A 24123-nucleotide genomic window follows, 5' to 3' on the forward strand; every position below is an offset into this window, starting at 1 on the left:
ATCTACAGCAGCATTTCAGCTCATTCCATGCTAGCGTGGATACAAAATTAACAAAAGATACTGAATGTTACACACAAAAATGTTACACTTAAATAGTGAGTCTGAAAAACAGACTTCTGAAAATGTTTGAAGCCTTCCGAGACAGTAACATCATCTCAGATGGAGTTGATTGAACTTCCATCAGAAACTCCTATTCTGAGGCAAGTAACTGTTGAATTCTGGGAAACTGTGTTTTCTACCCTTAAACGCATGACATCAAAAACTCAATCTGTTATTTCTAACACAGGTGGAAGCATTTCTGAGTAGCCACCCACAACTAGATCAAAGTCAAATTTAAAGAGGATTATTGAAGTCAAGGAAAGCTAAAAGTCCCACTGAGTCAAAAGCAGCAATATGCACAATAATTGGTCTAATCAAAGTCTTGTGAATAGTCATTGCAAGTAAATGTATTATGTACATTTTTATTGTCACTGTCTGTCTGTACACGAGCGCTCTTGTGCGTGTGTGCGTGCGTGCGTGCGTGCGTGCGTGCGTGCGTGCGTGCGTGCGTGCGTGCGTGCGTGCGTGCGTGCGTGCGTGCGTGCGTGCGTGCGTGCGTGCGTGCGTGTTTGCGCGTGCGTGCGTGCGTGTGTGAGAGAGAGTGTTTGTGCCCGTGTATAGCCTATGTATATGATGTGGCTCTTTGCAGTTGTGTTTTCTTTCATGCTCTCATGCATGCATGCAGGCACACACACACACAAACACACACACACACACACACACACACACACACACACACACACACACACACACACACACACACACACACACACACACACACACACACACACCATACAAAAGCAGGGAGCTTTAGAGTTAGCTGGCAGCTGAGCTCGGCCAGTGCAGCTGCATGCTAGCTACTTTTCCACAGGGCTCCCCAGTCAAAAACAACCCTATAAACACTATTGTGCTCACCTGATTGATCTTTCATAGGCCCGGGGCAGGCCAGACAGGCAGACTTTGGTGGGGAATGGTGGGACTGGCTGGTGAACAAACAAACGGACCAGTGTCTGCAGCGGAGGAGGCTGGGCCGCAGGTGGCTAGGAGGCACGCTTGGGTTGGCGCACTAGCCCTCCTCAGATGCCAGCAGTGACATTTCCTGACTATGCCTATACACAAGCAGGCATCCCGGCAACAGTGCCGTGTCCTGGGGGAATGAAGAGCAGGCCCCTGGGCGTCCCCATAGCACACACAGCGACAGAGAGGAACAAGGAGTTTAGACATGTGTGTGTATGTGACGGCACGCACAAAAAGGCACATATACATTAAACATTAAGGTGCACACACACATTCTTTTCTCATTTGCGAACTAAAGAACTAAAGAAAGACCCCCTTTCTCCGTTTCTTTTACACACAGACAAGCTCTCTCTCTCTAACACACACACACACACACACACACACACACACACACACACACACACACACACACACACACACACACACACACACACACACACACACACACACACACACACACACACACACAAACAGACACCCCTGTCGAAGCTCATCCGTTGTTGAGGACAAGCAGGGCAGGGCTCTCTGTGGAGAGAGTGTCGGGGGCGCTGACTGAACTGAAGCTTGCTGCCAGGAATTCCACAGGGGTGCTGCAGAAGTGGGAAATCAATTTATGTGTCCCTGTGGTCTAAAACAAGCATGCAGTGACAGTCCGTCCGACCCCTCCACTCTTCCATCCCCAACACACCAGTCCCTAGGACAGAGATGTAAATCATCCCACACACACACCGCCTCCCTTGACTTACTACCAATCATGTCGACGAAAGTTACTCACAAATCATCTTTTGTGCCTGTCTGTGCTGCTCGGGGAAGCTTTCCAAAGAGCCACACATGGTACTGTGTAATACAGTCGTCATAGCTCCTTCAACAATGAGGAGCAGTCCAGGAAGGTTGAACGTTCAAATACTCGTGTGTGTGTGACCTCTCAAGGAAGTGCTCCTTTCCGTATTAAAAAAACAATCCTGCGATAAACATAGGTGTCTCTGTTTTGTCTGTGGTTATTTTCAGGTGTGCAATGCATTGTTTGCTTTCCAAGAGGATGGAGGAAATTGTCCCCTAGATGCAAATCCGAGCACCTTGGGAAGAACTTTTTTGGAGCAGGCAGGACACTGGGCAGCCCTCCTCGGCCCTCATTTGGCAGTTCAGCACGGTGAGGATGTGAGATAAAGTCGGCAGCCTTATGCGTGGAGCTGGGAGATTATTTTTGGTCACCCTGTAAACGAAACTACAAAAGGTTAGTCACTGCGGGCTACGCGCACAAGTGAGTTGCAAGGACACGCACAGCATAAATAGGCGCACACATACACCCAGGCCCTGGTTTCACACGATGTCTGTTTGCATTGGGAATCATCTTCCAGTTGACATGGCATGTGAGAGCAGGCAGCTCTTCCTCGGAAGCTCGTTCCCCACTCCAAACAACCCAGCCTCCCTGTCTCTCCTGGCCACCGCCTGCAGCCTGGGAGTATGTCCTGTTTATTTTAATGGCCTAGCGATGCCCATGCAGTGGCCTCGCTGAGAACCAGTGTCCTCCATGTATAGTGGATGTCTCCCAACACCATTATGATTGATGCCAACTTTAAAGCTGCACTGCGTTATACTTTAAATGCAGAGCATAACTCACTATCAGTTTAAATATAATTTAAACTGGTCTGTATTTGAGTCATTGACTTAATTTGACCTTGAAGTAACCAATGGGTTGATTTTTTTTTTATTTAAAGTAGTCCTGAAACTAAATGTGTGTCATGGGGAATATCTAATCACACTTTTCAGTAATTGTATCATGATAAAGCATGAGTTTAATATGGAGATTACATGGTTTATTGGTGTAACTTGTATTTTTTAATGAAATGTTTTTAAGTCCATAAACATGAATAAGGACACTTATAACGGAATATATGAAAATGTTCTGTTGGCATGGGAGAAAGATTTGTGCGTGGACACACATGGTTTGAGTATAGCCCATATGGTTTGGTTTTGGCATGGTCTAGTTGGCCAGGCATGGCATGGCTCTGGTATGGGAGTTCATTACATTCCCAGTAGGGGTGAGGCCTGACACACACTATGGACCACTCTGGCCCAGCAGGGCAAGCTGCTGTCTCAGCTGTAAATACAAAACCCACAGGGTGGCAACTAGCCATGTAGTTTTGAGGGGAGCACACCTAAATCAAGCTTAAATGGCAGCTTTTTTAAAGCTTATGTAGCCTTATTTTTGATGTTTTACATTATTGGATACTATATCTACAGTATGTGGACCAGGCCTCAAAGGTGATTTGTGTCACAGACAAAGAATCATTGTGGTGATATTGACAAATAATTGTGTTGTTAAAATAGGGATGCCAAGTTTAATGTGGTTAAGTCTAACAAAACTGTTCATTTCTAAAAAAAAAAATATGGCTGTCATCAGGCACATTTTATTTTATATAATATATATATAATAACTTCATGGTAAATTGCTAAATTCATGTTCAAGTGCAAAATCAATTCTGAACCAGTGGTGTATGGCATAATTCCAGATCAACGTAACTGTCATTAGACTGGTGAATAGCTAGCAAAAACAGCATTGTAAAAAATACATTTATATGATTCTGAAATTATATTTATATTTATTTAAAAATAAATACAAGCAGCAGTTTGTCTTATAATAATTGACAATTGTTGAGTCAGGCGACTCACGTGATTTAAAAATATATATTTAATTATTATATATCAGATTAATTCATCAGTGGCTGGATGCTTGCTGGTGTGAGCAGCAGGTAAATAGCATAATTAGACAGTAATTGTGCTTTATTGTGTATAATATACGTTTTATTGACCTCTACATTACTAATGATGACATAGCCATTTTTTTAAATGAACAGTTGTATTAGACTTAACCACATTAAGCCTAATGGCCCTCCTTTTGGTATATGCGGCGATGTGTGTGCCGAGTTTGAAGTTGATCGTTTGGGCGGTACACAAAGACAGACTGACAAAGATTTCACGCATTTAGGATGTCATAGGCTTATATATATATATATATATATATATATATATATATATATATATATATATATATATATATATATATATATATATATATATATATATATATATATATATATATATATATATATATATGTTTTGTGTCAACATAGAAACATATATATATATATTATTTTTTAAATATATACTATATATATATATATATATATATATATATATATATATATATATATATATATATATATATATTAAAAATAGCCAATCTACAAGCTCAAACCGCGTTGTTTCTTCTTCTCTATATTGTATCGCAATTTTGACACTGTCCAGGTGTATTTAAAAGCAGCTCCGTATACTAAAGGAGCCACAATTAACACTGTGTCAGCAGCCACAGAATATACATTCAGTTTATAAGTTGAGTATCTTACCACATCCCAGCACTACAAAAATCTATATTGATATAATAATTTGGTCATTAAAGTAATACTCTCACTTTGATAAAGTCTTGCACGTGGGCAATGATGGGATGTTTTTCATGGGGAGTGTTGCTTCCAGTAAGTCCCCGCATGATGTCCTTGGGTTGTCAAAGATCTCCATTCATTTATCAGTCACCATCAGCCTTATCGGGAGTGAGGGAGGAGGTGGGAGGAGAGAAAAGGAAGTTGTTCCAGAGAGAGGAAGAGGAGAGTGATGGGAGAGGTGTTGCCAACGAAGGCTTCCACGCCCCCATCCCCCACGGAGAACAGTCTCCCTTGTGCTTTCATTTCCCTCTTTTCCTCCCACCTTTCTTTGAGTTTCTTTCTTTCCTCAGTTTCCCCTTTCTTTCTTTCTTTCTTTCTTTCTTTCTTTCTTTCTTTCTTTCTTTCTCTCCTTCCTTCTTTTTACTTTATTTTGGTTGAAATGCCTCCCCCCTCTCTCTTTTTATCCATTCTTTCTAGTTCTCTTTGAATCTCTGTCTCTTACAAACACTGGATGCTCACATCTGTTTTTACTCTCACACGCACGCACGCACGGACGCACGCATACACACACACACACACACACACACACACACACACACACACACACACACACACACACACACACACACCTCTCTGTTGTTGTACGAATGGAACAGTTGAGTTGAAGCTCCTAATAACATTGTAGCCGTCCATCAAGCATGGCTCACTGTGATCAATAAGCACTTTGAGAGTACTCCACATACCGCACCAAGCTCACAATGCCTCTCTGGCCATACTTATCACACTGCTGACGAAGCCCTATTAGACCCAGTGCTGGACATCTATTACAGTACATTTAACAATATGTTTTAGTGCTACGGTGTGTTTGCAGCATCAGTGTAATACCTAATGGATCTCAGGCAATCAGCTGTTTTCTTTCCCCATTTCAATTCATCATAGTGAAGATTCAAGAAGTACTCAATAAATATGGTAGATGTGCGCGATGGCGTTTAATCAGTGTTTTAGTGTTTTGCATCACTGACATTATTGGCGACAAAAGTAATTGGAACTGAACTGACCTCACAGGTTTGTCTTTCAAATACATCATTCGGTTTGTTCAGTCCTATCCCGTTCAATAATGTATGCCGGTTATAGCTTCTCATAGTTCAAAAAGCATGCTTGCAAACTGGACATGCTCTCCCCTCCTCTAGTAAATACTGTCAGAATACCACTGAGCATTGCACTTAACCCCTTTAAGTGGAGATGCATCCCAACCAGTGCAACAGTGCCTATATGCAGTATGCCTAAGTACAGTACACGTGTGTGTGTGTGTGTGTAGTACGGTCAAAATATGCAAAGTGTTAAATAATGAGATACAGTAGGTGGTTGAGGAGTGCTACTGCATGTGCGATTGTCTGTGTGTAGCTGCCTCTACACACAGGCAACATAAGGGTTTAAAAGACATACATTATATTATCTACATAATAATTATTATAGAATCAAGCCTTGCCATTATCCAATATGTGTGTCTGTCTGTATATATATATATATATAGAGAGAGAGAGAGAGAGAGAGAGAGAGAGAGAGAGAGAGAGAGAGAGAGAGAGAGAGAGAGAGCAAACAAATGGCTCATGGTACACACAAAAACGTAACAATTAATAGTATGGTCAGGTCAGTTCAGTGTTGTTTTTTGTGTGTGAGGCTATCACTTCATGTAAAAGAATTATGGAAAATTCAAGTCTGAAGCGTGGGAATTGAATACATATTTTCCTTTAGATGGTGAAGTGGTTAAGATCCCTGCCTGTAGGCCTAGAACTGAATCCTGACAGTCTGCTCCAAGTCCTGGCTTATAAAATTTTTTAAAAAATAGCAAGGAGTGTGGGCTGTCCACTTTTTAAAAGAAAAAAGGTTTGGCTCTAGTTGAGCTCAGTTTAAAAACAAATCATAAGACTATTCTGGAGGATATAACACAGGGCAGAACAAATTCCTTATGGTTTTCATGTGGTATAAAAACCACAAAAATACACAGCCCAGAACTAATCTGGGTGTTCATTTTTGATGCATAGGTATAGAGGCGTTTAGCTCTTCTGTGCCTGGTTTCTTTCCATCACCAAGGAAATAACTTTACTTGTAATAAATTATAGGGTTAGGGAGACGTGCAAGAAGGTAAACAAACTAAGTCCTTTGACTGTGTCTGGGCAAGAGTAGAGAAAAACAAGTCGGGACATTCATGTTAGGGCAGGTTTTTATGAATGGAAGTTTTTTCTCTCTCTCTCTCTAAACTTTCCCTCTCTCCTTTTTTGTGAATGAAAAACAACTGGAAAATCCAGTATAAAAGCCCGCAGAATTCTTGGTGTGGATTGGCTGTCGCGACGCTAGCTCCGCCCCTTGTTGCTAGGTACCGTGACTTTCGGGTCGCTGATTGGTCGACAGGGGGAAACCGAGATTTCATTCATAAGTCGGGGCATTCATCAGGACAAAGACGGAGAAACTCGAGCCCCTGAAAGAGGAAATCCACCAATCAAAGTAAGACAGACAGAGAGCGAGAAAAGCAAGTCTTCCTATTTATACCCAAATCAACACTTTGAATTGACACGGCAGTAACTGGTATTCAAAATGACTTCACAGTGTGGTCGAATTCAACTCATTTTAACAAAATAAGTGTAGTCATTGTCGCATAGTTAATGGTTTAAATTGAATACTTTTCAGATCTGCGTGAGACGCCGCACACACACATATGTTTCTTTTCACGCCATGCCAGTTTCCTTCTCTCGCACGGCGCCGAGCTCTCTGTTCCCCCCAAAGCTAAACTAAACGTAGGCTGAAAGTCAACAGAAGTTGCAAATGTCACATCAGTGCTGAATAAATAGCTGCCATTTCACTTTGGGGGGTTTTACAGCGTGTGGAAACAAATGTGTATTTAATTGTATTAAGCCCATAATCCCTATTGATTGATTGATTGAATACTTTATTAACAGTTAGGCAAAAAAAAAGCACAAAGTATAGTTCTATTCAAAAGAATGCTAAACCTAAGAAAGCACTATGGCTTGTTTCCATTGGGGTCCTGTGTATTCAATTCATCGAAACATTGAATGACAAGACAAATATACAATACTATGCAAAAACATATATAATGTAACATTTCCATCTACACTTAACGCTGTATGTAATAGGCTACATTTAAAAGAAAGAAGGGTAAATAGCCTACTAAAGCCTACCTACACAAATCATTTTGGAACTCCGATAGTGTAGCTACTAGCTACAAATGTAACCAAATGGACCACTCGGTTACATTTGTTTACACGCTCTCGGGGAGTTGGGTTAAAACTTGAGGATTTTACACTGTTTATCTCTACCTACTAGGCTGCCTAACATGTCCTGATGTCCTGACGAGACATTAGAAGGAAAAACACAGCAGATCTGTAGTATACTGTAAAGAGGGCAGCGGCAGGCAGTCCCCGCTGGGTAATAATCACTTGCCGTCGCTTCTCCTTGCTGTGTTTTTTTTGTGAATGGGGCTCATTATGCATGCAGCCTCCACGCAGCTCCATTCACAACTAACCTCGTCCCTCCGTCTCTCTCCCTGCAGGCTGGATCGCAACTCAGCCTAAATGACCACAAACGGTTAACGCATGGATTATAAGATGGATGGATATTTGGATCAGCAAGTGCCTTACACTTTAGCAAATGTACGTATGGATGAACTCTTTTCGTTACATTCTTTGCACTAATTTTTAGGGACTTTATGGCTGCCTTTGGCTTTCTCTTTCGATCGTTTTTCTCCACTGAGTTTTGTTTCAAGCAAGTCATAATATGCGCGATGGAAACTAATTTTCAATTCGCTGTGAGCTATCGCAAGATCGCCACCGACTGCTGCAGTGACTAAACATAGTAATTATTGCATTTTACAGTGTTTTGTCAATGTTCTGCTTTTGGTGTGAGAAGCCATCAGTTTGTATGCCAAATGGTCAATGTAGTTGAGGCGCCGAGAGCGCATTTGTTTTTCCGATGTTGGGATAGCCTGCATGCTGTTTAAGTTCACCTTAGCTTAAATGTAGATATGTTTTGGCTCTTAAACATGTAAGTGTGTAAGATCCTTGTGACATAATAAATATAAAACATGAAACAATATATTTTTAAGGAATAATAATAATCATTATAATAATAATAATAATATTTATTGATTACATTGTGTTGTATTGTTAGTTGTTAATTTATGAATCACTTTAGTGTGATGGTACTACAGTAGACATGATCTATATTGGCATTATCTGCTGTATTTGACCTATTGGGAGTTTGTTTTTTCCTCTCACTTCTGTTAAATGTTTGTTATTCTGCAGAAGTCACAAGGAAATGGGCCCCTAAATAGACTGTTGATGGCAGCGAAAAGGAAATACATGGACACAGAATTACCCCCTCAGGAATCAGAAGGTAAAGTACAGTTAGAACTCGGAGGGAGCTGCAATGGCCTCAAGCCCCTTTACGATTATGTGACACAGGCTTACTTTGATATATATGGGAGATGTCCCATCTAAGTACTTGGATATTATGGAGATGATATGAGGCAAACTAGACTTTAAGTTGTCAACATTGTGACTAAGTACGGGTCTAGTAGTGAGTGAGTAACTTTCTTGAGAAGCTTTGATGTTGTGGTGCTGCAAGGGATTAATCCTATTCTTCCTATTTGTCTTTTCAGACCTCTTTCAGGATTTAAGCCAACTCCAAGAGACATGGCTCACAGAAGGTGAGACTTGCCTGCAGGCAGCGTTTACTTTAATTTGCATGCTTCACTGAAGAATATTGCTCCATTTGTGGCATTTGTGGATGATAAGGCTGACTTGTGTGGCTTGGGAAATGTCAACGTGATGAATTAAGAAAATGTGAGAGAGGATATGAAAAATCGGACTATTCTATTCACCGTATAATGACATGTTATGTATTACACACTCACACACTCACAGTTCTTTCAATAATGTTTTCCACTGCGGAACCGGCCGTGAATGTGTCTTATGTCAAAACGGGGCTAATAACCTGATTTCCCGTTTCCTCATTATTAGTGTGTGCACAGCATTTTTAACGTGGTGTTAGAAATTGCCACAGATGTTTGGGTTGTCTTGTTTTCTGTGTAGCATTTCAGAGGAATGCTGGAGGCTAGTCCACTCTTTGAGTGTAGCAACCTTCTGGTATAAAGATGACCTTTTCAGTTTAGGAGGGTTGAATTTGCAGTAAAGAGTCTCGTGGGGAGCCAAAACGCTCTGATGCAACACACATGCTCATAAACTTTACAACAGCACAAAGAAAGAAGCAAAAAAAAAAAAATGTAAATTTAGAGTGAACACAGACCAGAAGAGTATTAGCTTTTGAGCATGTCCTATTTTGGCCATGTTGGCATGTACTCTGCATGCCAAGCCTGCAGCCAATGCAAACAAACAGTGTATTTGGCTTGTGTCACTCAAGGCACATAGCGATGAAATGGAGGCCAGTCGGAGGCAATTGTCAGCCTGTAGACTTTATAAGTGCAACGTTGACGTGAGCTCTAATGGAGCAATTATATGTCAGGACGGGACAACAACGCTGTGGCATGAGTCATTAGGCCTGTTTGGTAATGTTTGCTAAACCTCGTGCACAGCGGCAGCAGGAACATAGGCCTGTGTGCTGCAAACAGTAACAAGAAAGGATGAGTGCTTTAAAAGGGTTATTTGTTAGCTGGTTGATTTGATGCATTTTTATTAACCAATTTCAACCCGGTGTACCTATTTTGTCCATGTAATTATAGGCAACATTTTTCGAAACATTTCCAGAAATCTAAAATGAATGAAATAAAAAATATATTTTATTACATTTTTTACAATTTGCAAAAATGGTGGAAATAGCCATTCTACAAGCTCACCACGCATCATGACAGCAAGTGATGAGTTGTGAACGTGTAGATTGGCTTGTGAGCTTGTAGATGGGATATTTTCGCTATTCGTCTACGACCAAGTAGGGCGTAAACTGGCAATGCCACTGAGTTTTGACATTTTACACAGTATGGTTACCCATGTTCTGTTGATCTTATTTAGTTTTGGCTGTGGAAAAAAAATGTTGCATGTTGAGTGTAAATATTTCCCTTCTCATGCAGTGAGGAAATCGGTACATGTTGAATGGGTGGTGCCCTCAGTGCTGTTGTTGTGGCCAAAGGGGATTTCTTCATATTCCTAAGCACGAGAAATTGCTTATGTCGCCGTAACTCGTTGCAGCCTTTCAAACGGCGTGTCCTGGCATTGACTCTGAGTCATGTATAAAGGGAAGTAGGGAAGTCAATAGCAGATGCCCAGAGAGACACTTTGAGGAAGCGGCCGTGTGTGTGCTGGAGTTGAGCAAGACGTTTTAGCCAGGGCCCAGGGCCTACACCCTGACAGGACTAGCTGTTTATGGTGCGAGCCGGGCAAACAATCCCGGACCCACACCTCAGGTTCCTCACCTAATTCTCATGCAGCGTCAAAGCAGCAAGTTCATTTCACACCAGTGTTTCGCAGACAAAGATAAAGCCAATGGCCAATAAAACAGGCAACAATGGGAGACGCTTCAAAGTGTCATTCCATTGATGGACATTTATTTGTATTCATGCACTTGGCCACAAAGGCCTGCACAGTGTTGAGATATTAGGCACTGTGCCTCCGTTACAAATTGGGCGGCGGTGGATCAGCGTGAGAGAGAGACGGAGACAGAATCAGGGGTGGAAGTTGGTAGTGTAACTTTATCAAAGTGTTATTTAACCCTAAGTACCGGCTTGTTTTTCAGCCTCCCCGGCTAAGACCTCTCCTTTCCTGTTGAATTAATTAAAGACCTTATCACGCCTGATTGTGGTTATGAGGGATTCACCAAGATTGTAAAAACTGGGTAGCTGGAGGGTTTTCTTTTTTTTTTTTTTTACTAAAAGAGAGCGGAAGAGACGGAGAGAGAGAAAGGGGGAGGGAGGGGAGAAAAGTTCTGAATGGTGAGAGTTCAGGAGCTTGTCACATCTTGCCACAGTGGCCTTTAGCTTTATATGACTGAGAGCTCTGGCTCCGCCCAGGATCTCCCATTGAGAAAAAAAAAGTCATTCAAGGTGCTTGGAAGCACCGAGGGCAACATGCGTCCACACTCGTATAAACGCACTCTCCTTCTTGTGCTGACTTGCATCTCAAAGCCCCTGACGAGGTGTTCCTGGAAGCGAACCTTGTACGCGTGCACACACACACACACACACAGACGCACAACGACGAGTGTACAATCACAAGTACATACACATGCACAAGCAAAGTCAAGCATGCATGTGCGTAGAGGCCACGGAGACATGCACACAAAAGTAAAGCGCGCGCGCACACTCATTGAAGCCATGTACACAACAGGAACACACACAGACACCCACACGCACACTTCCTAAGAATCAGGGTCTTGATCTTGTCTGTGAGCCAGTTGCTCTGACGTTCAGACATCCTTAATGTTTTTAGTATTTTTTTCTCCTTCTCTTTCTGAGCGCTGTCCAGTGTATTCCATTTTAGACATGTTGAAACCAGTGGGAAATGATTTATATTTGATCTGTTGGACTAAATATTGGCCTCTGGTCTGTCTCATAAAACAGCTTTATTCTTCTCCTCGGGGGCAAAAGGCTGAAAAGTTAAAGCGGGGGTAATAGTATTACCGTATAGCAAGCCACAGAACGTGGCATTATACAAGAAATCAATGTCATTTATCTGAACATGCTCCAAAACGCTATCATCCGGTTTCCTCTGCACAGGAAGCAGGGGCAGGACTACAAGCAAGAAAGTGGATTTGAATTTCTTATTTCCTCTTTTTTTTCTTGGTGTCCTTAACCAGCCTCTCTCTCAGTTGGTCTCCATCTCTGTGTTTTGGTTTCCATGCTGGCGTTTTCATGGTGCGGAACCCATAAGTGGACTTAGTGTGAGAGAGAAGAGGCTGCTGAGGTTGATGATTGGTTGTCTGGGCTCCGTTCTTTTGCTCGCTTGGGTGAGGTCACAGTCCCAGAACTTGGCAGAATGTGGTTACTGTGGACTCTGAACCTACCACTTTTAGAGAAATACAGAAGTAACTGCAACTCCTACCAGGAAGCTGCGTTTGGTCAATACTTAAGATTTGAGAGAGAATGTCGTTGGTGTCACATGGTCCTGTGTAGTGAGCTAAAGATGCTGAGGGGTTTATGATTGCCCACAGTGTGGTGCCATTTTATTTTTGTTAGCCATCATGGTCCAGATTGGGTTCATGATATTTAATGATAGCCATCAACTTTTCCCTACCAGTTAGCTTGCACCATGACGTAAGTGCGAGGCCCGAGCAATGGAAACACTTTAGAAAACCCAGAAAGCCTTGTGGACTTGGACCGATGCCAGATTAGAAGTTTGCTGGCCCTGGCTCCGCTCTAGGTTTGGGGTTAGGCCATTAAGCCCAGGACAACGAATCGAATGCCAGTGTGCTCATGGCTCAGCGGGTGAATTTGACCTTTTCACCCCTATTTGGGCATTTGGCGGTCGGATGATGGGGGGCTTTTCTGACCTGTTTGTGCGAGTCAAAATCCAAAGCTCCAAATGCACAATTGTGAATGGGTTGGTATTCCTACAATTAGGGCCACACAATAGCGTCTGTCTAGCTCCACTGCACCTGGGCTTGGCATCACTGACTGCACTAATTCAGTTAGGCTCTAAATGAGCCTCATTATGAGAGAACACGTAATCAGGAACATTGATACTTGAAACTGTATCCCTGCAGAAAACCAACTGGGTAACAGTATCCCAGTGCCAAATAACACGGTACACATACTATATCTACGTATTGACTTATCTATTTTTGAAAATCAGTATTTACTGTAAGCTCACTGTATATTGTTTCTGAGGACTATATACATTGTGGGACAGCAAACGCTTATATAACGCATTGTAACGGATACAGGGTGATATATGAACTGTAGCTCGCTACATTTACTCCTTGGCAGGAAAAGTACGCCGATCACGTCTTTCCGACATGATTAAGTACTGCCGCAGAAAACACGTCATTAATTCACAAGAGATAATGGCCGGGTGACAAAAGTTCTAAGTAGCTTTAACCTTAACTTGCCCTCTCGGTTCATCCACACTTCCCCTCTTTTCTTTGGTCTCTTTGGTTTCCTTGCCTCTCCATAAACACTTCTAGTTTGACCTCAAGGGTGACTCCGGAGCACCTCTCAAAGCAGATGACAAACTCCAGAGAGCTTTCTAGCCCCAGAAAATGTCCCCAATCAACCTCAGATGGATGGGAAGAGAGGGCTACTTAGTCATACCACATTGACAGATCCTCACTTGTTTAGCTTGAACAGCCTGTTTAGTCCGCCTGAGTTTCTGTGATCAAAAATAATTAACCAAATGAACCTTAACGTACCTCTTCTGGGCATGTCATAATAGGCGAACATTCTGTGAAAATAGCAGATCGGCTATTTTCAGTAATGACATTTGGTGTAGACTGAAAAATGAGCTGTCCAAGGATATATACCTCCTGCGGGACTCCGGTTAACTAAGTATACAGCAGGCCAGTTCCTTTTAGTTTTTGTCAAACTGACCAGGGTTAAAGTGAGTTTTATGATTTGCCGGTGGTTTGTGTAGAATGGTACACAGTAAAATTCTTAGTGTTAAAATAACCCTGTGACTCTCAGCGTCGGATCAACTGTGACACTTACAGGTCAATTTACACTCTAGTTAAATTAACACTGAGGATTTTACAGTGTAGTGACTATCTGCCGTGGGGTCCATTATTAAGCGGATGGTGAAAAGATAGCTTTGCCTCCCTATTGATCTGCCATCAGCTTGGTTCAATAGGTAGTCTGTGTGAGTGACAGTAACTCTGGCTCCACTATAAGTGCTGCTCTTAAAGTCTTAAATCACCCCGTGGCTTTCATAGCGATGCGTCAACTTGAATCATCGGTCATGAACGATGCTCAACGACAATGGTCTCACAAACCAGTATTTACCGCTCCGCTCGCGATGGGGACCACCGGACATTTAAAAACTCTTAATACCGAAATTGTAAATATTGACGAGCAACGAAGGTTACGTCCCAATTTTATGGCATACGTATGACTTTTCATGTGCTTAAATCTCATACAAAGGCCAATGCCAGCAGGTTAACCACTTTCAACCTGAAATCCTATAGGCAGAAACTTTAAAAGTGAAAAAACTAACAATAAACTTAAATAAATATATACTGTAAATAGGAGATATTCAAGCCCACAACATGGCACACACACAGCGACACGTGAGTAGATTGGCTATTTTTGTGGCATTTTTTTCTCTGCCTGACACCATAGTACGACTACAAACTATAAAACATGGCTTAAGTGGTTAGCAGTCATCACCGAGGATGTTCGGGAGATCCTCTCAACCTAACTATGGTGTATTGATCACAGAGAAGTGCTGGCACACAGTAAAAGTTGGGTGGAGGAGGTGAAGGTCACTTGGTTGCACAGAGGTTAGGCCTCGCTGTGGCTCGTGTTTCAAGCCCAAGAAAGAGAGAGAGAGAGAGAGAGAGTTTGTCACCCAACAACTCCTATCCTAACAGCTTCTGTTTTCTCCTCTAATTTCAGCTCAGGTCCCTGACAGTGACGAGCAGTTTGTTCCTGATTTCCACTCCGAGAACTGTAAGTACACAACTCTCAGAAATGTGCGTGCTCATGTGTGTCTTTGAGCGAGTATATAGGGTTGCACCTGTGTGAAGCTGGATGTGAACACACAATTCGGACCCACACCACATAACAGGATGGTCTCGCCACACTATGAGATATGGTCAGAAAAACTGTATTAGGTCCCTCTGCCGTGAATCCATTATGTGCGCTTGCCTTGTCTGTGTGTCCTTTGTGTCTTTTCTCTTTTGTATCTGAGTGGCATGTGTGTGTGGTGTACTTATGATGAAGTGAGAGTGAAACCAGCGGTATAGGGTTAGGTTTGTGCTGTGGAACTGCCAGAGGCTAGGGTGAGGATACTGTAACTTGGTGGTGATGTTACAGTAATGTCCTTTTGGAGAACAAAGCGTTGCTGAGACATGGGGCACTAATGACCCAGTGGTCCTGAAATGCATTTCGATGCCAGCATTGTAAGCCACCGTCGCCCATTTGCATGGCTTTGAAAAGCTGAATGGGTACAGCACAGGAAACCAGTATAAGATCATTCAAGGGGCCAGGTACAAACATCGGCCTTTGTGCTCGTCGGAAGGTGTAAAATGGGAAAGCAAATTCCAGGGCCGCACGGACTGGAGTGGCTGCTATTTGAATGGTTTTCCCTTTTTCGTTGCATGTCTAAACAATGGCAATTCAGGATCTGTATGGGGGTGTATGTGGTGCTGTACAGCACACTGCTAACACTTGGGTTTTCTGCCATTCAGAGAACTACGGTATTCTCCGTTCTTGGCAACGCTGCTGACGTCAGTATACTTAACCACTTTCAACTTGACATCCCTATTTTGGGCATATTTTCCAAAAAACATTAAAAAAGAAAATCAAAAAACGTAAAATTTCGAATCTCAAACATATTAAACTTTTTTTAAACAGCGAAAATATCAGATCTACACGCTCGCAAGCTTGGGCTTAACAACATTGTCATTCGTGATTGATTTTAAATGAAACGTAAATAATCCTTAGATTCTAATCTCAAAAGTATAGGTGTCAACTACCTGTCAACCTCAGTCAATGCCACTTCCTCCCATGCCAAGCCCCATACAGCTTTTGTGGGTAAACATTGTGTGGTTTAACCGTCCCTAAGTCACAACTGGCGAACCCCTCGGTGACACATGCCCTGTAGAAACATTGTCCCCGTCTGTCGGCCAACAATGGGCAGGAGGAAGTGGAGATGAACCCTGGGGCACGCAGAGGTCATGTCTACTTAACCCCCGCGGCCCCGTCATCCAATCAGCTGTCAGGGTCCCGCTCGCGGACGACGGTATGATCCGCAGGGTCAGGGGGCCAGGGGTTTGACGGGCAGCTCACTTATAAGCAGCAGAGACGGTTCTGCGCTGACAGACAGTGCCCCCGCTGTTCACAGTCAATGGGCCCACAGAGCGCAGTTGGTGCATCTCTATTCAGCTCGGCTTGATGGGAAAGCGAGGCTGACAAGCTGCCAAAAATATATTCATCTGCGCATTTGTGGTACGCCCCTGCGACGGATCTGTCAAAGCCGACAGTGTTAGCTGTATAGAAAAAAGGGCTTAAATGTTTTTCCCATGCCAAGGTTCCATTGACGGTTCTGGGTACATAGTGTTGCTCTACCCCCACCCCCCCAAAAAAAAAATAGAAAACAAAAAGACAAACTATGCAGGTGAGTCATTTGTTTTGGAAACTCTGTCACGGTAAAAAAAAAGACAAGCACAGAGCAAAGCTCTTAATCCCTGGTGACCGAAATATAATTGAAGGCTTGAATTGAAAAGGCGCCGTGGTAAAATTAAACATTGTTGTTTACTGAGTCAGGTAGTTACCTGCATGGGCGTGGTGGAGTCAACAGAGGGAGGGAAACGGTAATGCCTGATTTATTACAATTGGTTGTGCGCTGGTTTCGTGCACTGAAAATGGCAGATCTAAAAGCCCACAACGCATCGCGATGCAACGCGTTGTGTACTTGTACATCGGCTAGTTGGGAGTATAAATCAGACATAAAAACAAAATGCAGAGAGAGCTGTGACACAGACGGCGAGGTGAGAAAACGTTGGGACGTAACGGAATGCTAGATCAAGAAAGAAGACAAAGAAGAAGGGGGGGGGGGGGGGTTGGAAGGCATGGTGGGGGGGTGAGAGCAGGGATTGTGCAATACCTGCAACATCTGCTAAATCTATCTGATCTCGTCCATTCTCCCCTCACTTAATGGCTAACAAGCGTTGCTCTGTCCGTGCGCTGCCATTGAGGGTAGGTTATGCAAACACGTGACTTTTATGTACTTGACTGGCACACGTGTGTGAGTCTAAACTGTAATTGAGCCATTGTTGATAACGGCATAATATAACTTTCCCCTCAGTGTGCACGATTGGGCCAGTAAAGACAAAAAAAAAAAAAAAAATCATAAAGAAAAAGTTTACTGGTGTATTTGATATCTGCGGACTGACAGCAGCGTCGAGGGGTGGGGGGGCTAGACACGAGGGTTGTCGTACCGAATTCTGTTTCCTGCCCATGGACAAATAACCACGGGAAGGCATCAGCAGAGAGCAAAAACATTCACCTACTTCTAATAATTTGTGAAAAGATAAAATCCCACCTAACCACTTAAGACCTATACTTAGGCATACAGTGAATAGAGAAAATAGGCTATCTACATTGTGTTTGCATTGTGACACGTTGTGAGCTTGTAGAATGGCTCACAATTTTTGCACATGTTTGACATTTTGAAAGATTATTATATTGATACGTTTAGATATATTTTTTAGAATATTTAAATCACATATGGACACCAGGTTGAAAGAGATTAAAACACACATGTAGCAGCATTGTCCACGTCGTCCGCCTGAGTTAAAGAGCTCAGTGCGAGTCAGTCGCCCCGAAGAGGACGGCCCTCTTTGTCCAAGTATGTTGTTTACACTCGCAGAGATGTGACCCATTCATAAATTTTCTCCTCGGTGTAGAAGAGGAAGTGTGCCTCAACCTCCCTCCTGCTCCCCCCACCTCCTCCTTTGCTCTCCTTCAATCCCCATTCATAAAAAAAGCCCTACAGTACTACAGACCTCCCCCTGCCCCCCACTCCCTTCATTCCTCCTCCTCTCTCCAAGTGGATACTCTAAACCCCTCCCTCCCTTCCTGTGCCTGTACAAACTAAAGCCCAATTTAAAAATCTGGACACCCTTCCCCCCTTCTCTCTCTCTCTCTCTCTCTCTCTCTCTCTCTCTCTCTCTCTCTCTCTCTCTCTCTCTCCCCCCCCCCCCCCCCCCCACTCTCTACACATTGAGTGTTCCAAGATGTGAACTAATCCAGTGATTTCTGAGCTGTGTGGGCCGATTGTTTAGATTTGTGTCTTGTAGTAATTATATAGGAAGTCGTGGCTATAGAATGCTGTTACGTTTCTTTTCTTTTCTTTTGGTGGGGTGGGGGGGGGGGGGCAGTGAAAAACAAGTATGAGCGAGATAAAGAGACAGAATCGAGACTGGAAAGGGCAGAGAGAGAGAGAGAGAGAGAGAGAGAGTAAAGAAACATTGAGGCATTGAGGAGAGTTAGAGAAAAGAGGACAATTACACTGTGATTTTGACCAAAAAAATAAAAAAGGGAAGCCGTGAAAGAGAGTAATAAAAAGAAAGAAAGAAACGGCTAAAAGAGGAGAAGCTACAGTAAGCCAGTTCTGTCCAGTTCTGTATGTTTCCCAGCAGTCTGTCTGTCTCTCTGGCTGTGTGCGTTTCTGCCTCGTCATGGATTCACATCCTTTCTCTCCCCCCACCCCCACCCCTCCCTCTCTCTCTCTCTCTCTCTCTCTCTCTCTCTCTCTCTCTTCCTCACGGTCTGTCTGGTCATTTGGGTTGATTTTCCTCCCATTGCTCGCTTCAGATCAGAGCTGGCCCAATCAGTCCCCATTTGGAGTGCAGAGGAGAGAGTGAATGGGTGAACCCCTCCCTCTCTCTCTTCCTCTCTTCGCTGAAAAGAGAAGCATGCGTCCCTGTGTTCTCTCGGCTTTCCAAAATACAGCTGCTACGCAACAAAGTCGGCAAAAACAGCCAGGTGACTGCTTGATACACGCAGATTCTGCTAGCTCTGGGGAGGCCATCACTCGTGTGTGTGTGTGTGTGTGTGTGTGTGTACTTGTAGTACTATACTTGTGAGGGCCAAATGTCGCAGCGACCCGTTGTGAGCTTGTAGATCTGCTATTTTCGGCGTTAGGGTTCAAAATGGCAACTATTAATGGCCTTCATTAAATCACCGTCCTAAAATGTTGATGTCCTCACAAGTGTAGTAATACAAACGCGTGTGTGTGTGTGTGTGTGTGTGTGTGTGTGTGTGTGTGTTCCTAAATATGAGAGGTTGTTTAATTGGCCTTGACAGGCACTCATCCATCCAGGCATGCACATTGGAACACTTGCACACCCATGCAAACATACTCAAATGCACATATGTATGTACAAGGAAACTTTCTGCACATGCTTTCTACCGGTACGCACACACATACTTTCGACACTCTCCCCATACTACATGCATGCTTTCTACTCATACTTTATGTGCACACACACACGCACGCACGCGCACGCGCACACACGCACACACTTGAGCCCCAGGGTTTTATGAATGGGCTGGTTGTGAGAGACTGGCTGAGGCAGCAGATTGAGTTAAGGGGAGTGAACCTCCATTCATGAAAAGCGGGGAGTGGGGGCGTTTTGGGGGGCTGCTACTCCAGGAGAAAATGCTCAGCTAGTATGTTCCCTTGTCACTCTACATTGGACAGAGCTTTAGTATTCATACTATCATGTATTGATTTTCTGTGTTTTAAAAATATTAAGTTTTAATGGACACGCAACTACCATTTATTTCCAGCTGACCCTGAAAAAGTGTTATTAGTAGTTGTACTAAATGTTTTCTCCCCAGAACAAATTGTAGAACAACAACAAAAACTGTAAAAAAGAAAAAAAAACTTAAATTCTACCCTTTTTACCCCTGTTTATATACAATACTGTATCTCCGTGGGCTGCCGCCCGAACTCGATGAAACTGGCTCAGCGACGGTCAGACGCGCAGGCTAATAGGCGTGTAACAGCCTCCAGTGGGGAAGAGAAAAGCAGTACTCTGCCGTGTTGATTCAGTGCAGTGCTGTCAAAGCCAGTGGCTGCGGGGATTTGAGCCAGGCAGGCCTAGCCCGGTGTTACAGCAGCACCGCTCTGTGAATGGACGGCACTGTGTGTTTTATTTTATTACAAGACAGAGAGAAGGGGAGTTGTGTGTGTGTGTGTGTGTGTGTGTGTGTGTGTGTGTCTGTCTGTGAAAGAGGGATGCAGAAAAAGAGTGAGAATGTTTGCCTATGCGTGCATGGGGAGAGAAAAGTGAAACAGGAAAATAGAGCGCATGTGTGCTTGTTCCTGTACATGTACATGCATGCGCCAGAGAAGCCCCCCCATACCACCCCCACCCCCCCACCCGAACGGATGGCTGTGTTTTAACGTTTTCTACAGCTGGAGTGTTTTTTCCTCTCTCGAAAGCGAGCGCAGAACAAGGCGTAGAACAGATGCCGTAAAGGAGCGGGAGAGATGCTAAAAAATAATGGTAGTCGCGCGTTAAGAGCAACAAGCAGCCAGACACCAGGAAACGTGTTAAGTACGCATAAACACATTGTGATGTATTTTACCCTGTCTGTCACGTTCTGGACACACAACGTGCACAAGCGCGTCACGGTCACGCACGTACAGTATGTAGACACATGGAGACACGCACGAGTGTGCGTGGACACACGCACACACACACATAGAAGAATTAAATACAGTATAATCCACAACCACGACACCACTGGTTCTCAACGTGGGGTCCAGCTAAATGATTGATAAGAGCTAAATAGACCTCTGAGAGTGTACAAATGGACCCTTAAGCAGCCCATTATGGTTCCATTTGTACATGAGTTAAATTAACACTGAGGATTTTACAGTGTAGATTGTGGTCCAAGAGATAAACACATAATTGTATCAAATGGGGGGGGGGGGGGGGGTCCATGGCCTTATGCATATCAAATGAAAAATGTTTGAGAATCACCGCACTACGGCGAAATCTGCAGCATTAACTTAGCTCTATGAGTTTAAAGATGGACCCAAATGGACCCATACACAATCACATCCATGTCTACTACACATGCGTGTCCGAACACAAAAGCCCACAGGACATGCGACGTAGCGAGAATGGACCTGCTGTAACTTGCTGACACAGAGAGACAGGGAGGTGTGTGGAGTGAGTGAGAGCCATCGTATGGAGCTATCGATCCAGGCAGAGAGAGGGAGGCTTTGATAGATGGACGGATAAAGATAAAGCACGGATAAATCAGGACCAGGGGGAGATAAGGGGGCAAGAGTGGGTCAAACGTGCCACGCGGGGGCCGTTACGATCAAGATCCAGATCAAGACATGGAGAGAGGGGGGAGGAGGAGGAGGAGGAGGGGGGAAAATAGAGGGCGAGATTGCGAGGAGTGATGAAGAAGCGCAGAGGGAATTGTGTGGACGTGGCGTGGGCTCCGATAATTAAGAGCAAGGTGTCCAGGCCTTTCTGGAGCCTGACGGAAACTCGATGTTGCATGTGTTATCTCATTTAGATAAGACGGATTCCTGCCCCGGACTCTCACACACTCTAAACACGTATGCCCCACACACACACACACACACACACACACACACACACACACACACACACACACACACACACACACACAGGCATGTGTGTACACGCAGATGTGCACATGTGCTTGCTCATACACAAAGGGATATGCACACTTGCATGGAGAGGCACTGCACTCATGTGCTCTCACACACACACACACACACACACACACACACACACACACACACACACACACACACACACACACACACACACACACACACACACACACACTCTCTGCCTCGCTTGCACAATATGATGGCGGACAGTAGGAGCTCATTATATCATTTCAGTAACAGTGCTGGGGGGGGATCGATTGCTACATTAAACATTAAGAGGGGACAGCTATATTGGGGGTGAGGGATGGTGAGCGAGGAGTCAATATTGTGCCAGATTAATTACATACCCCCCATCGCCTGCCCGCGGAGCGTCCCTCGCGCTGCACGTGTCCTACAACGGGGATGTATTGTATCGGGGCGGGGGGGCTACGCTAAACTGCAATGGCAGAGATGAGATTTATGAACAGTCAATGGCCAATTTATAAAGAGCCAACGCAGCGCGATTGGAACCGTAATGGACAAGTGAAGGGAACACACGTGAAAGACTGAAGGGGTTGATAGATACATGTTGTGATCTGCTGCGATGGGCTACGTGAAGTTTGATACATTGTAGTACAATCTGAAGTGTTAACCACTTAAGCCATATTTACTTGATGTGCTGCGATGGGACGTGTTGTGAGCTTCTAGATCAGCTATTGTTGCTATTTTTGGAAGGTTTTAGAAATTTGTCTAAAAAGTGATAATTTAGAAACAATTTGAAATGTTTTTTTTTTGTTTTTGCCTGTAAAACATGTCCAAAGTAGAGACACCAGGTTCAAAGTGGTTAATTTATGAGAGTAAAAAAAACATTCTAATAGGACATTCTAAATTAATTGTAAAATTAAGACTTTGGTCTTTACTGTGTACTACCACTGTTGAATTTGTTCCCCATGTGCACAGCATAGAGCAGGACTTTGCAATTACAATTAACAGGAGTTCATACTATATTGTTTGTGTATGACTGATGTGCGATGATACTTGTGCAGGTCGATATTTGCTTGTTCATTGAGAAGATTCAAAGCCAGCTGGGCCAGAGATCATTCAATGAGCTGACTTCGCTTCTTGACCACCGGACGTATCACGCACACATGCACACAATCAAACAGACCCACACAGCGCTGAGGAACCTGGGGTCACGGTACTTGGAACTGACAAGAACATTCCCACCAACCTAAAGGACATCGTGACCTAATTTGAGATATTTTGAGATACTTGGAAAAGGAGAAGCGAAACTTTGATGTTTGCGAAAGCCGTCGCGGCAGTTTCTTCTCGTGATCCACATTCTGAAAGCTGACGCAACAAATACTAACGTCTAAATTAAAACATGTCATTATTCGCACAACCTCCTCCACAACGGCCAGACCATCGGCACTCTTAGTTTTTTGTTTGTTTGTTGCATTAACGCAAATCAAAAGGGGTCACACGTAGCTCTCCTGGAGCCGTCACTCCTCCCCGCTGATTCCACTGTACTTTCCATCAATCTGGCTTGGCTCGTTTGGCAGGTATCTGACAACAATGCTTTAAATATTCAAGGAAGCTGAACCATTATCAGATGAGAGAGGGCGACCTGTAAATCAGATCAGGGCAGACACTAATGGATGCAGCGCTGCTGGTCGCCCTGAGAGCAGGCAGATACTGAAGCCACTCAGGGGCCCGTCGACTCCCAGAGATGAGGACGAGTTGTCGATTGTGGGCCAGGTTCAGCTCAGCGCTCTCACTCCATTTCTGTTTCCTTCTGTGTTTCTGATTTGTTGTCTCACACACACTCCGTCTCAGTCTGACTCTCTCTTACCAGACTCTGCTTGGCTCTCTCTCACTTCCTCTCTTTCTCTCTCTCACTCCGTCTTTCTCTGTCTCCTCTCTGACCAGGCTCATCTTGGCTGTCTCTCGCTTTCTCTCTCTTTCTCCCATTTAGCATGTTCTTTCTCTCTCCCTCTGTCTCTTCCTCTCTGTCTCCCTGTCTTCCTGAATCTGCAGTGACCTGAGAAGCATGTGCGCCCACACAGTCACACACACACACACACACACACACACACACACACACATACACACATGTCCTGCACATGTTTCCATGCACCAGTGGAATGGCTGGATCGAAATGGTCGAAAACGCTCGCTAATACATATCGTAACACCTCACTTCCCTTTTTGCTCTCTCTTCATTTATGTCTGTGTTGCTTCATCTCTCTGTCTCCTCTCTCTGTTATCTACCTTCCTTCCTTTCTCTGTCTTTCTACCCAG

The 24123-nt window shown here is 43.8% G+C and overlaps 1 protein-coding gene across 2 annotated transcripts in view; it reads left to right on the forward strand.

The window, feature by feature from the left end:
• Positions 1–6941: 6941 nt before the first annotated feature.
• The window catches only part of etv4 (ETS variant transcription factor 4), a 42334-nt gene continuing 25152 nt past the window's right edge, over positions 6942–24123 (forward strand). The window contains exons 1-5 of one of the 2 annotated variants that reach the window (XM_080456152.1): positions 6942–7001; positions 8065–8164; positions 8816–8906; positions 9172–9219; positions 15067–15120. In XM_080456152.1, the coding sequence (XP_080312278.1) occupies positions 8108–8164; positions 8816–8906; positions 9172–9219; positions 15067–15120 (250 nt within the window). In that variant the 5' untranslated portion in view covers positions 6942–7001; positions 8065–8107. The other variant, XM_080456153.1, reaches the window with a different exon arrangement.

This window comes from Gymnoscopelus braueri (genome assembly GCF_963280865.1).
Source record: "Gymnoscopelus braueri genome assembly, chromosome: 17".
In the NCBI taxonomy this organism is placed as follows: Eukaryota; Metazoa; Chordata; class Actinopteri; order Myctophiformes; family Myctophidae; genus Gymnoscopelus; species Gymnoscopelus braueri.